The sequence below is a fragment of the Phalacrocorax aristotelis genome, chromosome 6, assembly GCF_949628215.1.
Source record: "Phalacrocorax aristotelis chromosome 6, bGulAri2.1, whole genome shotgun sequence".
NCBI lineage: Eukaryota > Metazoa > Chordata > Aves > Suliformes > Phalacrocoracidae > Phalacrocorax > Phalacrocorax aristotelis.
Genome location: NC_134281.1, coordinates 21422695 through 21435340, shown reverse-complemented (window position 1 = coordinate 21435340; position 12646 = coordinate 21422695). Strand labels below are relative to the sequence as shown.

Below are 12646 nucleotides of genomic sequence, written 5' to 3'. Positions count from 1 at the left end.
TTTTTCCCGAGGGGGAATAGAGGCGCGGTCGGTGCCCCCTGCTCGGGGAGCAGATGTGGTAGCGCCGGGACCCGCGGCAGGTCGGTTAGGCGCGCGCAGTTTGAAGGTGCGGGACTCGCGCGGTGGCTGGGTGGGAGGTGTGAGTTGCTCTTCGCAGTGCTTGGGCTGGGGCTCCGGGGGCTGCCGGCTCCTCTCGGGCGCTCCTACCGCCGCCGCTCCCGCCTCTGGGGTGGTCTCTGGCACCGTCTCCGGCACCTGGGAGCCGCAACCCGTCCATTGGGGTGGGCCGGGAGAGTGCCGGCTCGGCTGGCGCGTCCCGTGTCTCAGCCGCTACCCTGTGGGATCTGAAGGCCAGAAGCGAGGCAGCGAAGCACAGAACTCCGCCAGCTCCTTTCTCACGAGTTGTTGCATGTTCTTCCCAGGACGTCCTGTGGCAACATAAAAGCAAACGCTTACGGGTGCGTGCGGGCAGGTATGTAGAAATGTGAAATATTTACTGTAAACGCACAAATAGATATATATGTGTGTATACGCTTAGGGTAAGGGAAAGTGATTGTCGTTAAACTTATATTTTATTTAATTAAATGTATTTGCTTTTTTTTCTGGATATGATGCTCTTTGAAGGTATAACTAGTTTTTGGGTCTTCTGCAGTCTAGTAAAATCACTTGAGTTAAAATAGCTGCAGGCAGCGTGTTTGTTCTGTTACTGTTTTCAAAAAAGCCAGCTGTTAAAAGAGGAATTAGCTAACAACCTAGGGTAAAGTTCTAGCTACTGTAATGTTTTTCTTTTTCCCAACGTAGTCTTTATTATACCAAAACTTTGTTCAATGTATATAGTTAAAAAAAAACCCAAACTAATAGGATGCATTAAAAGTTGGAGAACTTATATTTCTTGTCCCCACTGATCTTGTGTTTTGTTCTACATTGCATATGATTACTTTAAAATTTCGGAGGAGATCACGACTAGGAACAATCTTAGCAATTCTCTATTTACACATACGTTCTTTATTCACTAAATAAGTTTTTAATGCAAAACATGTTTTGAATGTAATTTTCTCATATAAGTTATTCAAATGCTGTTTTCTATGAAATAAACCAACAAAATTCTATTTCCCCTCATCCCTTTTTATTGAACCATGTTAGTGTGAATCTTGCAAATACAGTAGGGGGTTATTAAGAAACACATAAAATTAGATTTATTTCTTTTTCCTAGTTGAAAGTATTAGTACATTACAATTGAGCTGCGTAACGTTCTCCACAGTCATTTGAACGTGTCATGTCTAGGCTGAATGTCAGATTTTTTTCTTAAAATTGACGTGTGTTTATTTTGAATTATTTGTGAAACATGGTTGTGTTTCTTGCTGTTTACTTGAAAGGCAGATTGTCGTGTGTTGTGTTAATAGGGACAGGTCGTGTGTTGTGTTAATAGGGACAGGTCGTGTGTTGTGTTAATAGGGACAGGTCGTGTGTTGTGTTAATAGGGACAGGTCGTGTGTTGTGTTAATAGGGACAGGTCGTGTGTTGTGTTAATAGGGACAGGTCGTGTGTTGTGTTAATAGGGACAGGTCGTGTGTTGTGTTAATAGGGACAGGTCGTGTGTTGTGTTAATAGGGACAGGTCGTGTGTTGTGTTAATAGGGACAGGTCGTGTGTTGTGTTAATAGGGACAGGTCGTGTGTTGTGTTAATAGGGACAGGTCTGCTTCATTTAATCAGGTGGATTGTTAGGTGAATTTGTCAAAGCTGGATTCAGTAGAACAGCTTGTTCTATTACAGCAAATGTAAAACAGCTGGATATGCTCCTGGATGAAATAATGATTAGTGAAAAACATTCTTAAAAAAAGCCTTTGACTATGTTAGATTCCTGATTTAACTTATGTTTTTGGAGGCTATGCAGTGATTTTAAAATTGGTTTAATAATTACATTTGGACTCAGTGAATGAAGTCTTTGAGGAACTAATGCAAAAAACCCAATTTTTTTTTCAAAATTGTTATTTTGAAATTTCAAACTTTTTCTCTTACGTAAAGCCAGAAACTTATTTTCTGTCACATTCTTGCTGATATCTAGTAGCTTCCTGCATTCACGGGAAGTAGAATCTTTCCTGTTCATGTTGCTTTTAGTAGAGTTACCATATTTCTTAGGAAGCTTTGTTACGTTCAGAATTATGAAAAGTGACTTTTCTGCTCTTGCAATGTTTACTTGCAGACCAGTGTCTTTCTACATGTGCTTTCTGGGGCTTATGTAGGAGTTACATTGATGACGGAGTACTGTAGTATTAACAGCAGAGTTTTACTGGAAGCTTAATTCTGTTTTCAAGCTGGTGACAGAATTCCTGTCAAATCTGGTTGCTGAGGATCAAGGTTTATATGTTAGTTTAAACTTCCATAGCAAACAGGAGCATTTGATACTCTGGAATTCTTTATGGAAGCATAATTATTATACTTGTCAAAGCTACCTGGGATGTTTAAAAATTGTATGTACCAATTCTGTTTTCAAAAGTCATGAAATATAATAGAGCTGTCTCATTTTAAGCGGAGGGATCAGAGAAACAATTGCCTAATGTTATGTTTGCATTTCTTAAATTAGTTCCTTGGATATAGATAATATATTTTGAAAATTGATATTTTTTAAGAATTTGGCCTAAGAAATATACTTATTGTTTTATCTAGCAACATTGATTCTGAGAAATGGACAACAGCATTTTTCAAGTTTATGAAGATGAAATCCAGTCACTGGAAGAAGAAATTACACTATTGGCTGAGAAGTATGAAGATAGCCAACAAGAAACCACCTTTTTTTCTGACAAGGAGATTTTGATGTCAATGTAGGGCTTTTTCACATCTTGGATTAATAGTGTTTCTTTGTCAAACTTGTTTGCTTTTTCCTCTGTTAGGACTTTCCATATGTTATTTTTACAGTGCTGATCTTGTTTAGGATGTGGGTATATATATGGTAAAAGCTTAGAAAAAATTTATAGTTAACCTCTTTTTTACTGCCTTCTGTTGGTAGTTTGTGGGGTTTTAGGATTTTGTTTTGTTTGTTTTTTAAAGGCAATCATAGTGATCAGAGCATGATTTCAGGTCTGTTACTGTGTGGTCCCTGCAAAGTTGTTGACTGGAAAGGCTGTGTTTTCTGTTATGCACTGTGAAACAGTTCAGTGTATGTTTACTTTAAAACAGTAAAAGGGAAAAAAAATGAAAAGGGGGGGCTTGGGGACACTTACAGGTGTGCCTAGTTATTTGCTCAAGAAGTGCTATGTTAGGGCTTTTTATTTCCATTATTTAACTGATATTCTATAGTAATTTTATACTCTGTAGATAAAATAAGTTATTTAGATGAGTAAAGGCATCACAGCTCATATTTGTTGTACGTTCCTCAAAATGGGTACTTGCATCTCAAGATTTATAATAAAGGCTGTGTCTACCTGGCAGTGAACATAAAGTATTTATGTAAGTTAGAATAGCTTAGTGTTCCTAGTAATATGATCCAACTGAAATTTCACTCATTGGAAACTGATCTTGGTCTGAAAATCATCAGATCACATTACAAATGCCTTTTATTTAATGATATTACTGTACTGTATGTTTGGGTCTTTTTCCCTTTTGATTTTATTTAGTTTTTCTTTCCCATTCTAGAAAATCATTCCAAAGAGAATTTCTGGGAGAATCCGAGGGACATGAATCTTCATCAAACCTGAAAGCTCTACTTGAAAGTCTAGAGACAGATCTCTCATTTTTAATGAAATTTACTGGTATTCAGTTCACAAGTCATTCCAAGAAAACAGTGGAAAAAAGTAAGCATTTTTGTGCCCTTTGGTGCTATACTAAGCATACTGTTTCAGTTCATTACATTTGCAAATGCATGTGGTAATTCTACTTTTGGTGTTAGCAGAAATAATTATTTTGAAATACAACAGAATTTAGTGACAAATATTTTCTGAGTAAATACAGTACTTTGCATAGTGGGAAAGTGAAAAACTACCAAGTAGTTGTTTGGATTTTTTTTAGTCTGTTTAACTTGACTTCTTTCTTTATATGATGGATGGTATCAGTTGGTACTACAAATATGAGTAATGGAAGAAATACAGTCATTGTTGAATAAACTGACAATCGAGTATTTTCTTAATTTTATTTTATAACAGCTAGAAACAGAACAGTGCGGAAGCACAGACTGTCAGGGAATTGCCACTCCCTGTCTTTTCAATTGGAATTTCAGCTTCTTGAAATGCAGGTAAGGATCAATGTATGCTTAAAGAAAAAAAACCAACCAAGCAAACAAAAAAAATTTCAAATGGACAAATGTCAATACTTCCTTTTCCAGCTGAAACCTTCAATTGGTGTTTTGTCATTTTGATTGCCTGAGTTTCTTTAATCTAAGCCTCAGTGGGTTGGTTTTGCTCTGTACCAGCTGGACCCAACTTTTGAATTCCATGTGCATCTGAGCAAAATAGTTCTGAAGGTCAGGCTCAACATTCAGTTACGAAATTTTTATCATGTTATCTCCTATAGTCAGATATCTTTCTGGAGACCGGAAAATTCTGAACTGAAGCTAAACCACTACAAATTTAAATTTGAACAATTGGTTGGGTTTTTTAACTCTTTTTTTTTTTTGCTTTGCCTATGTTCTGTTTGCTTGGCTAGTTGACTAGCCATTACATCATGGGACTGTGCAGAAGTTACACTAATGACTACAGATTTTTTACAAGGAAGCTCTTTCATAAGAATCTATTCTTAACACAGGATTCAAAATGATAAGTGGAAAGCAGCTGCTACCCCAATTTGTAATAATGTTTTTGGCATCAGAAAATTTCCTTCTCAAGAAAACTTGATCTTCATCTCAGCTGAGGTATTGTTTTAAAATTGAATGTGATGGGACCTGATAGTACTAAAAATGCCTTGCTAGGATTAGGAAGGACATCTTTACATAAGAAAATACATATTATGAATTTAGGAAATGAGTATTTAGATAGTCACATGTAGATTGCAAATGCGAAACTGCAGGAGTTCAACTGAATGAGGTTATTCTGTAACCTCCTAAGTCCGTGTATAACTTGAAACTTGTCCTAGTGATATCATTTTGTCATTTGCTTTTATAAAAGTACATTTAGCGTTGATCATGGAAATAACATGCATCAATCATGCCACTTGGTTGGATTAATTTTCTTCCTCACCCACAAGCTCCTGCAGAATGATGACATCTTTTAGTCTCAGTGGAGCTCGGATGAGTAACTGGATGTTAAATTAGTTTATAGCGGCATTGGTGATGGTTAAATCCATTACACCACTAGATGGCAGCGCTCGTCCACGTAATGCCTCACACTTCTATTGCAGTGTTGCTGAGATACACTAGAGTAATATGTAGAATACCAAGTGTAAATATTTTTTTTAAAAAACACTTCAGCTGACAAATATATTTTTGAGTTCTTTTTTATAAAATAATTTTTAAAATAAAAGTACATGGCACCTGTAACTTAGTTTAATATGCAGTGCAGACAATATATCAGTTTGCTGTAAGTTAATAAAATTTAAATTGCCAATATCTTATACATTTGTGTGGTGTGGATTGTTGGATGTTGTGGAAAATAGTGAATTAGTTAAACAAACACCAGTGAAGAGTAGTTTTTAATTGTGCCATAATATACAGGTTTAGTGTTTTTTGTGTTACATACCCAAGTCAAGAAGTACTCTCACTGTTTCAAACACAGACTGATTTCTGTTCCTTTACTCAGTTTTTGTGATTGTATATGAAGTTGACTGTAATTAAAGATTTTGCATTTCCTTAAATATTAATGTTTTATAGCTGTTGTAAAAATCATAATGTAATGGTTTGGTTAGAGTTGTAATATAAAACCGTTATGTACAGTTCTATTTTTCTTTTGTTAGAACTGCTTAAGTCAGATTTTGAGAGAATTAGTTCAAAAATCTAAAATTGAAGCTTAAGGAGTATATTTTTGAGATAGAAAGTTTTGTAATTTATATGATGAAAAAATTATTCTCTTCCATTTTTTTTATAATGAAAAAGCATATCTCCTGACAGGACTGTTAACAGTCAAATTCTGACATTTTGCCTAGTTCTAGCTGGCTATTTCTGTGGTGTAAAAGTAGTGGCACGTTATCTTGGTTTTGCCAGAGACTTTGTACACTGTGCGGGTAATCCTGTGGTGAAGTTGGTAGTTCCTCTGTGGGTGCATGAGTCTGCCTCTATAGCCCTCAGGAAAGTTGTGTCTTCAGGCCAGACTAAGGCCTGGAAATTTAGCTTTAACTTTTTTATGCCACTGGCTTCTTGCATGTAAAAATGAAGATGCCTATTTTCTAAGATATGGCATTCATGGTTAAATTCAAAATAACCTGTACTGAGAATCACCATGGGCAAGGCAGCGTAGAGTTGCAACTAGTTTCAACCATCTTGAGAATAAAAGACAGTAGCTGTTTTGGGGAAATGCTCAGTAGATAACAAACACATTGGTATGCAGCAGAAGATAGAGATTTTTTTTTTCACACTAAGTCTAGCTGTTTAATTGAGTAGTTAAGTTACAACATAGTTAGGTCCACAGCACCTTAAATCAAACCTGTTAATACACAGTAACAAATTGTTCTTGTAATGATCTCCAATTTGATCTTAAAACATTAAATGTCATTCATGTTGAAAGCTGTATTCCAGGATACTGTTGTACAAAAGAGGGGTAGGCAGATCTGAGTTCATTCTGACTAGCTTTGAATAGTTGAGGTTGTTTATATTACTGTAGTATTTGTCACTCACTGCCTGACATACTCTGCATCTTAGCTGGTTCTTTAGTTTTGGCACAGCATCAGGCTAGTGTATAGTTCACGTTCCCAAGCTGACTAGTGTTTCACCAGCTTTGAGCGCAAGCGAAGATGCTCCTGTCTGTTCACCATTGTGCATAGGTGGATGCTTACAAAGGGCAAAATGTGGATGAAGAAAGCAGGTTAATGCAAAAGCATTGTGTGATTTATCTATTTTCCCCTCTTACTATCCTTAGGAGAGCATGTGTACAATTAGCTTGGAAGTCTGCCAAAACAAGTCTTGAGAAAGCAATCGTTCAAATAAGAGTTGCTTTCTTCTCAAGAGCTTTCCTTTTAAATCTTTTTATTTGACCCCAAGATGGTATCTTGGCATATGTTAATAACCTGCTTACCGGAAAACTAGTTTCTTTAGAAGGTAGCATGTTAGCTTATGACAACAAGGAGCTTCTCTACAACTCCATGCACACGTTGAATCTTTTGCTCTAAATTTAAAATTATTTTTCCTGATGTTTCTTACACAATCCACTAAACTTTGTGGTTTCTTGGTTTGCTTTTTCCATCTTTACTGATAGCAGTGTTGTTACTGAAATTGGCAATAAACCTCGTAACAGCAAAGTAGTGTTAAAAGGCAGGCATTCTTTATTCACGGCGCCGGATGCACGGGGGATCGCTTCTCCTAACGTGCATACCTGAAAACTCATTGGCAGGACTTAAATACACGTACAAATACATAATCACGAAGGGGATGTACATATGTAAAGTAAAAGGTGGAGACTTCTGAGGACTTATTAACATACAATCCCTCCTTTTTGTGCAGACTCTGTTGATCCTGGGAGAGTTTTCTCTGGTGGTCGAGGGGAGGAAGGCCAATAGTCCTCCTCACTTCAACTTTTCACCTTTTTCTTGTTAATCTGCCAAACCATAGTACTGGTCTTATCTAGCTTGGTGGTTGTTCGCTTTCTGGCCTTCCATATGTCAGATAGTCTTTGGCCTTAGAAATGCTAATTTAGTGGTAACAATGCTCTTATCTCTTTGTCTTCATCCTTAGTTCCTTTTTGTCCTTGAGCTCATATGTCTGTTTTTTGTCACATTCCTTGTAGGTCACCTTGCTCCAACCTAAGATACATACTTGTCTTGCTAAGATATATTTCACTGCTACCAATTATTCTAAACTACAAATCAAATATTATACCCAAAGTCATCGTTAATAACCTACAGGATAATACTGGGTAAAAATAAAAGCATATATCAGCGTTAGCAGTAGTTCTGTCCAACCACTACTAGGGATTGCTGTTGTATGTTGGCATTTGGCTCCAGCTTGTCTGTTTAGTTTCCTCTGTGTTGCCATTCCCATTTGCTTGTCATGACTGGGTATAAGAAAAATAAAGTACGAAGTCTCTAGTATAAAGTGAAGCATTTGCTATGGTCTTCAAGCCACGTGATATTAAGCCTTCTCATTCAATGTTATCTAACCTATTATTCTGTGTTCAAGAATGCGTAGAAAAGAGAATTAAATTGTGGCTTCGTTTGTACTATATTAACAACTATTCTAATTTTTTATAAGCTATTAGATATTTTAATTTGAAAACATTTAATTTTTATTATCATGAACAGTTATTGTAAAAAGGGACAAGAATTTGAGGCAAAACTGTAGCTTTAAAATAAAAAATAAAAGGAAACTAACAGATTTTTTTTAACTTAGGGTAGCATTATTATGGTTTTCAGATGTAACCTTATATTTGAGTTTTCTGGTGTATGTGGAAGCTAGGGATTGTATTGAAAAATGAGAAGAATCTTAAGTGGAAGTGATGTGAGATGAAGTAGATAAACCTCTTATAAGTCCTCCTTTACACATGTATATTCTTTATGCTGACTGCTTCAGGTATTATTCCAAAAGCCTTGTTGTATGGATAATACTGATATTGTTGAAGTAAATGTCCATACATACAAGCTGTAGTTAAAAAAAAAAAAAGCTATTTTAAGGGTTATAGTACTTAGAAGCATTTGCGTGTATTTTTGTCTATTTTATATGCAAATAGACTCTTTTCTTCTCACTTGAGAAATTTCTAAAATATGGAGTTGTTACTTCTCCAATCTAGAACAAAGATAATGTGGCTGCTGTTGTTACTGATCTCAGCATTGCAATGGAATTTGGAGAAGATTCAGATTTGAGCAAGTTTGTGTCAAGGTAAGGTGGAGTTTTTTGTTTAAGGAAGGTTATTGTATGGGGTATCTGATACTAAATGCAATACTGAGTTTTCATGTAAATTGCTGGCAGGTCAGCTTCTTTATTTGGTAATGTACTGTTAGCCCAACCTAGACACCATGATTGCATCTAGATTGCACCTAGATGCCATGCTTGCATCCTTCTGAAGAGAAGATGAAATGCATACAATTTTTAAGGCCTGAAAGGGCTATTATGAATTCATGTTAAACAGGAACAGTTTTTGGATTATAATGTGGTTTTGCTGTTTGAAATTGTTTGGTTCAGAGAAAGATGTAACATGATAATCTCAGCTATTGCATTTAAATTTATGTAATCAACACATTAACTGTTACTTGGATGTGTATGTGAGTCACAAATGTGCAATGTGGGTGAGGAATGACTGAAGTGTACATCCAGAACCTTTCTCCAGGACTTGCCTGTTTCCAATTCTCTGCTCACCATTCCATTTCTCTTCTTTGCATCAGGATGTCATTCACTGGTATTTTAAAATCAACAGAATATAGTTTAAAAACTTGGAATAGTGTATTTGCACTATGGTTTAAGGAAACATACATACTAACACTTAAGCATATGACTGAATGCTACTTTGATTATTTTCTGGTGGATGTCAACTTCTTGTGGCACACAGGATGAATGATGATCAAATTATTTGTGTGTGGTATTTCACTGAAATCTACTTACTAGCAGACTATTCTGAGAACAAATACATTATTTATTAATTTTTGGGGGTTGTAGACCTAACTATTGAGTTATCTCAGGCTTCATTAGTCTGTACTGAGGGCTGAATTTTTCGTTTAGAGGCTTTGGAATTTCCATATAAATCTACTAAAGCTAGTGGTATAACTGAGAACAGTAGCTGACTGCTCTCAAGAAGCAGAATTTAGAAGAGGAAATTACCCTGTTCTTTTTTCGTGAGTGTTTTCTGACAGCAGTGGTGTCTTGGAACTTAATAGTCATACTGGAAAGAAATGCGTTGAAGTAGTGGCAAACCCTGTTTCATCCTGGCTTGAGCACTGCAGTCTTGTCCCTGCCTTTTCACGCCCTGGTCCTTTTGCACATTACACCAGTATTCATAAGGAAACAATTTTTTTCATGAATGATATAAGATGAACTAAGACTTTGCTGTCAATAAAGCAAGCAGCTCTTTTTACTTAGCCTCTATTTGCATGTACCATCTTTTGTCCTTGTGTCAATGTATATACTCTTGAAGCCAGATGGCAAATAAGTTCAATGTAGTCATTTGGTTGAAAAAGTTATTTGGAGGGAGGGAGAGGAACCCAACCTTGCCCCATGCAACCCCTTCAAATTTCATGGTTTCTGTTTGACTTGTCCTGCAATGCCACAATGTTTGCTGCTGATCTAAGGCAGTAAATATGTGGCTAGAGTGTGGCTGATGTTGACAGTGTCTGTTTTGACAGCAACTCACAGTTAGATTGACTTAATCTGATTATGTGATCTCTCTTTATGGCTTGTTTTCTCAATTGCCTTGTTAAGCTAGTTCTTGTTTCTTACTGTAAGTCTTAACCCCCTCTTTTCATGTTCAGTTTCAGTCTTTTTTCCCAACTAGCCCTTTATTTTTCAGTCCACCAGCTGCTCTTAGAATCTTGATTCCTACCTCTTCCCTCCACTCTCCCTCTGTTCTTGACCAGCTGAATCTGGTCTCTGTATTGTTCATTCTTTTCAGCCTCCCTACCAGTTTCTGCTTCTTTCTTTTGCCTCCTTGGCCCAGTCTTGCGAAATCCATTGTCTAGCTCTGTTCTGTTTTCTCTGCTGGCCTGGATTTTTTTCTCCTCATCTTTCTAATTTTTTTTTCTTCGTTTTTCATAATGCATGACAGCAAAGGGTCTTTATAGCACCAGAGTTAAACACTTGGCATTCAGTTGTAATTTTCAAGCCAATCTTGCTTTGGAAGCAAACAGAGGAATGCTAGAACACTTAAGCAACATCTTTTTAAAAGAAGCAAAATTCGGCAGTTCATTTTCAACCAGGTACTGCTGCAATGTATAACACCTATATTTAAAAGATGTGTACCATTCCTTAAATATGTTGTGACAGTAAAATGTGTATGCAAATGGTATCACTATATTTAATTTTCTATTTTTGGATTTTACTTGAGTCCTGTTTGTACCAGTTATCACTTATGTTATACTTTATTAGTGCTGAGGTCCAGAACATCTATGAAAAATCTTGTTGCCGGTCTCTTTTTTAATTGATAGCCCATTAATTGTTGGGTTAGTTAACTATTGCAGAGATTACTTAATCAAACAGGAGGAGCTTTCAGACAGTTTGAAAACTAATCCTACTTTTTACTGACTAATTAGAATTTATAAGTCAGAGTAAAGGATTTGTGAAACATGTATTATATTAAACACAGAATCACAGCTACAAAGAAGATGGAGGCTCCCTTTGTACAAGGAGTCACAGGGAGAGGACAAGGGGGAATGGATGCAAGGTGCTTTTGGGGACATTCAGATTGAATGCAAGAGGAAAATTTTTCACAGTGAGAACAGTGAACCATTGGAATAATCTCCCCAGGGAAGTGGTTGACTCAGCCACATTGGACACCTTCAAGAGTCGTCTGGACAAGGGTGCTGGGCCATCTTGTCTAGACTGGTCTCTTCCTAGAAAGGTTGGACTATAGATGATCCCTGAAGTCCCTTCCAACTTGTGATTCTGTGATTAAATATTTTTTACAACAGTTAGGTTTCTTATATACTTCTGTGTTCTGTTGATGTTATTTTGTAAAAGTGAGAGGAAGAGCATGGGATTTTAACCTGATACTTAGTTATTCTGTCTGAATATGCTTGTTGCTGCTCTTGGATAACTTCTCTATTACATGGCTGTTGGATTTGGAGATGGGTGTTTTCTATTCCTACTGGAATTTTTTTCTTTAAATTTGGTGCTATTTTGTCACGCTAAAGTCTTTAAAAAAAGAGGCTTACATTTTAGCATGTGCTCTCTTAGTACCTTGTTATTTTATATCGAGCTTTCTTGGTATTTTAGCATTTGTTGGAGTTAGCCTAATTCCTAATACTGAAGCCAACTTAGGCTAATTAGGAATTATTCTTTATGGATAGTTTAAGTGCTGTGAGACAGCTAACAGAAATGGTGCTCTTACGCAGTCTCTTTCTTCCTTGCCAATACAAAAAATTATGTATATTACATGTGTCTGCTTATGCCAACACAGATTTCCCCCCTCCCTTTCTAAACACTAAATCTAGCTTTGTCTTAAACTTAGCCAGTGCTATATCTGTACATTAGAAAAGCATATACTCAGGTATGATTCACAGACTAACCTTTACATTTGAAACTGTTTCTTTGAACTTGTTATCCAAAACTCTCTCTCTCTGCTTGGTGATCTAGCCTTGAAAATTTTCATCTGCTCTATTGCCTAAGGATGAATCTGAGAAGAAAAGAATATTAACAAACTAAAGACATAATCCTAAAATAAAGTCATAAGGCTTGTGATAGACTTTTAAATTGCATAAGAGTGGATGCTCATCAAAATTGCCAAGCTTTTTAAAAAGAATTTAAGTATGTAGTTTTGTAACAAAGTTTTGTGTTGCCCTCTTCCATGTGTGTAGATTTACAAAGCATATTGTAGTATGTGTAGAAACATGCTCACTGGGCAGTGGGATGTGGGCAGTCATTACTAA

The 12646-nt window shown here is 36.4% G+C and overlaps 1 protein-coding gene across 12 annotated transcripts in view; it reads left to right on the top strand.

Moving 5' to 3' along the window:
- CENPP (centromere protein P) overlaps positions 1-12646 on the top strand; it is a 173062-nt gene that overhangs the window by 2892 nt on the left and 157524 nt on the right. For 4 of the 12 annotated variants that reach the window (XM_075096571.1, XM_075096570.1, XM_075096568.1 and 1 more), the window contains exons 2-6: positions 423-472; positions 2669-2823; positions 3635-3792; positions 4141-4229; positions 8863-8951. In XM_075096571.1, coding sequence (XP_074952672.1) covers positions 2687-2823; positions 3635-3792; positions 4141-4229; positions 8863-8951 — 473 coding nt within the window. In that variant the 5' untranslated portion in view covers positions 423-472; positions 2669-2686. The other 8 variants (XR_012661102.1, XM_075096567.1, XM_075096575.1 and 5 more) reach the window with 5 other exon arrangements.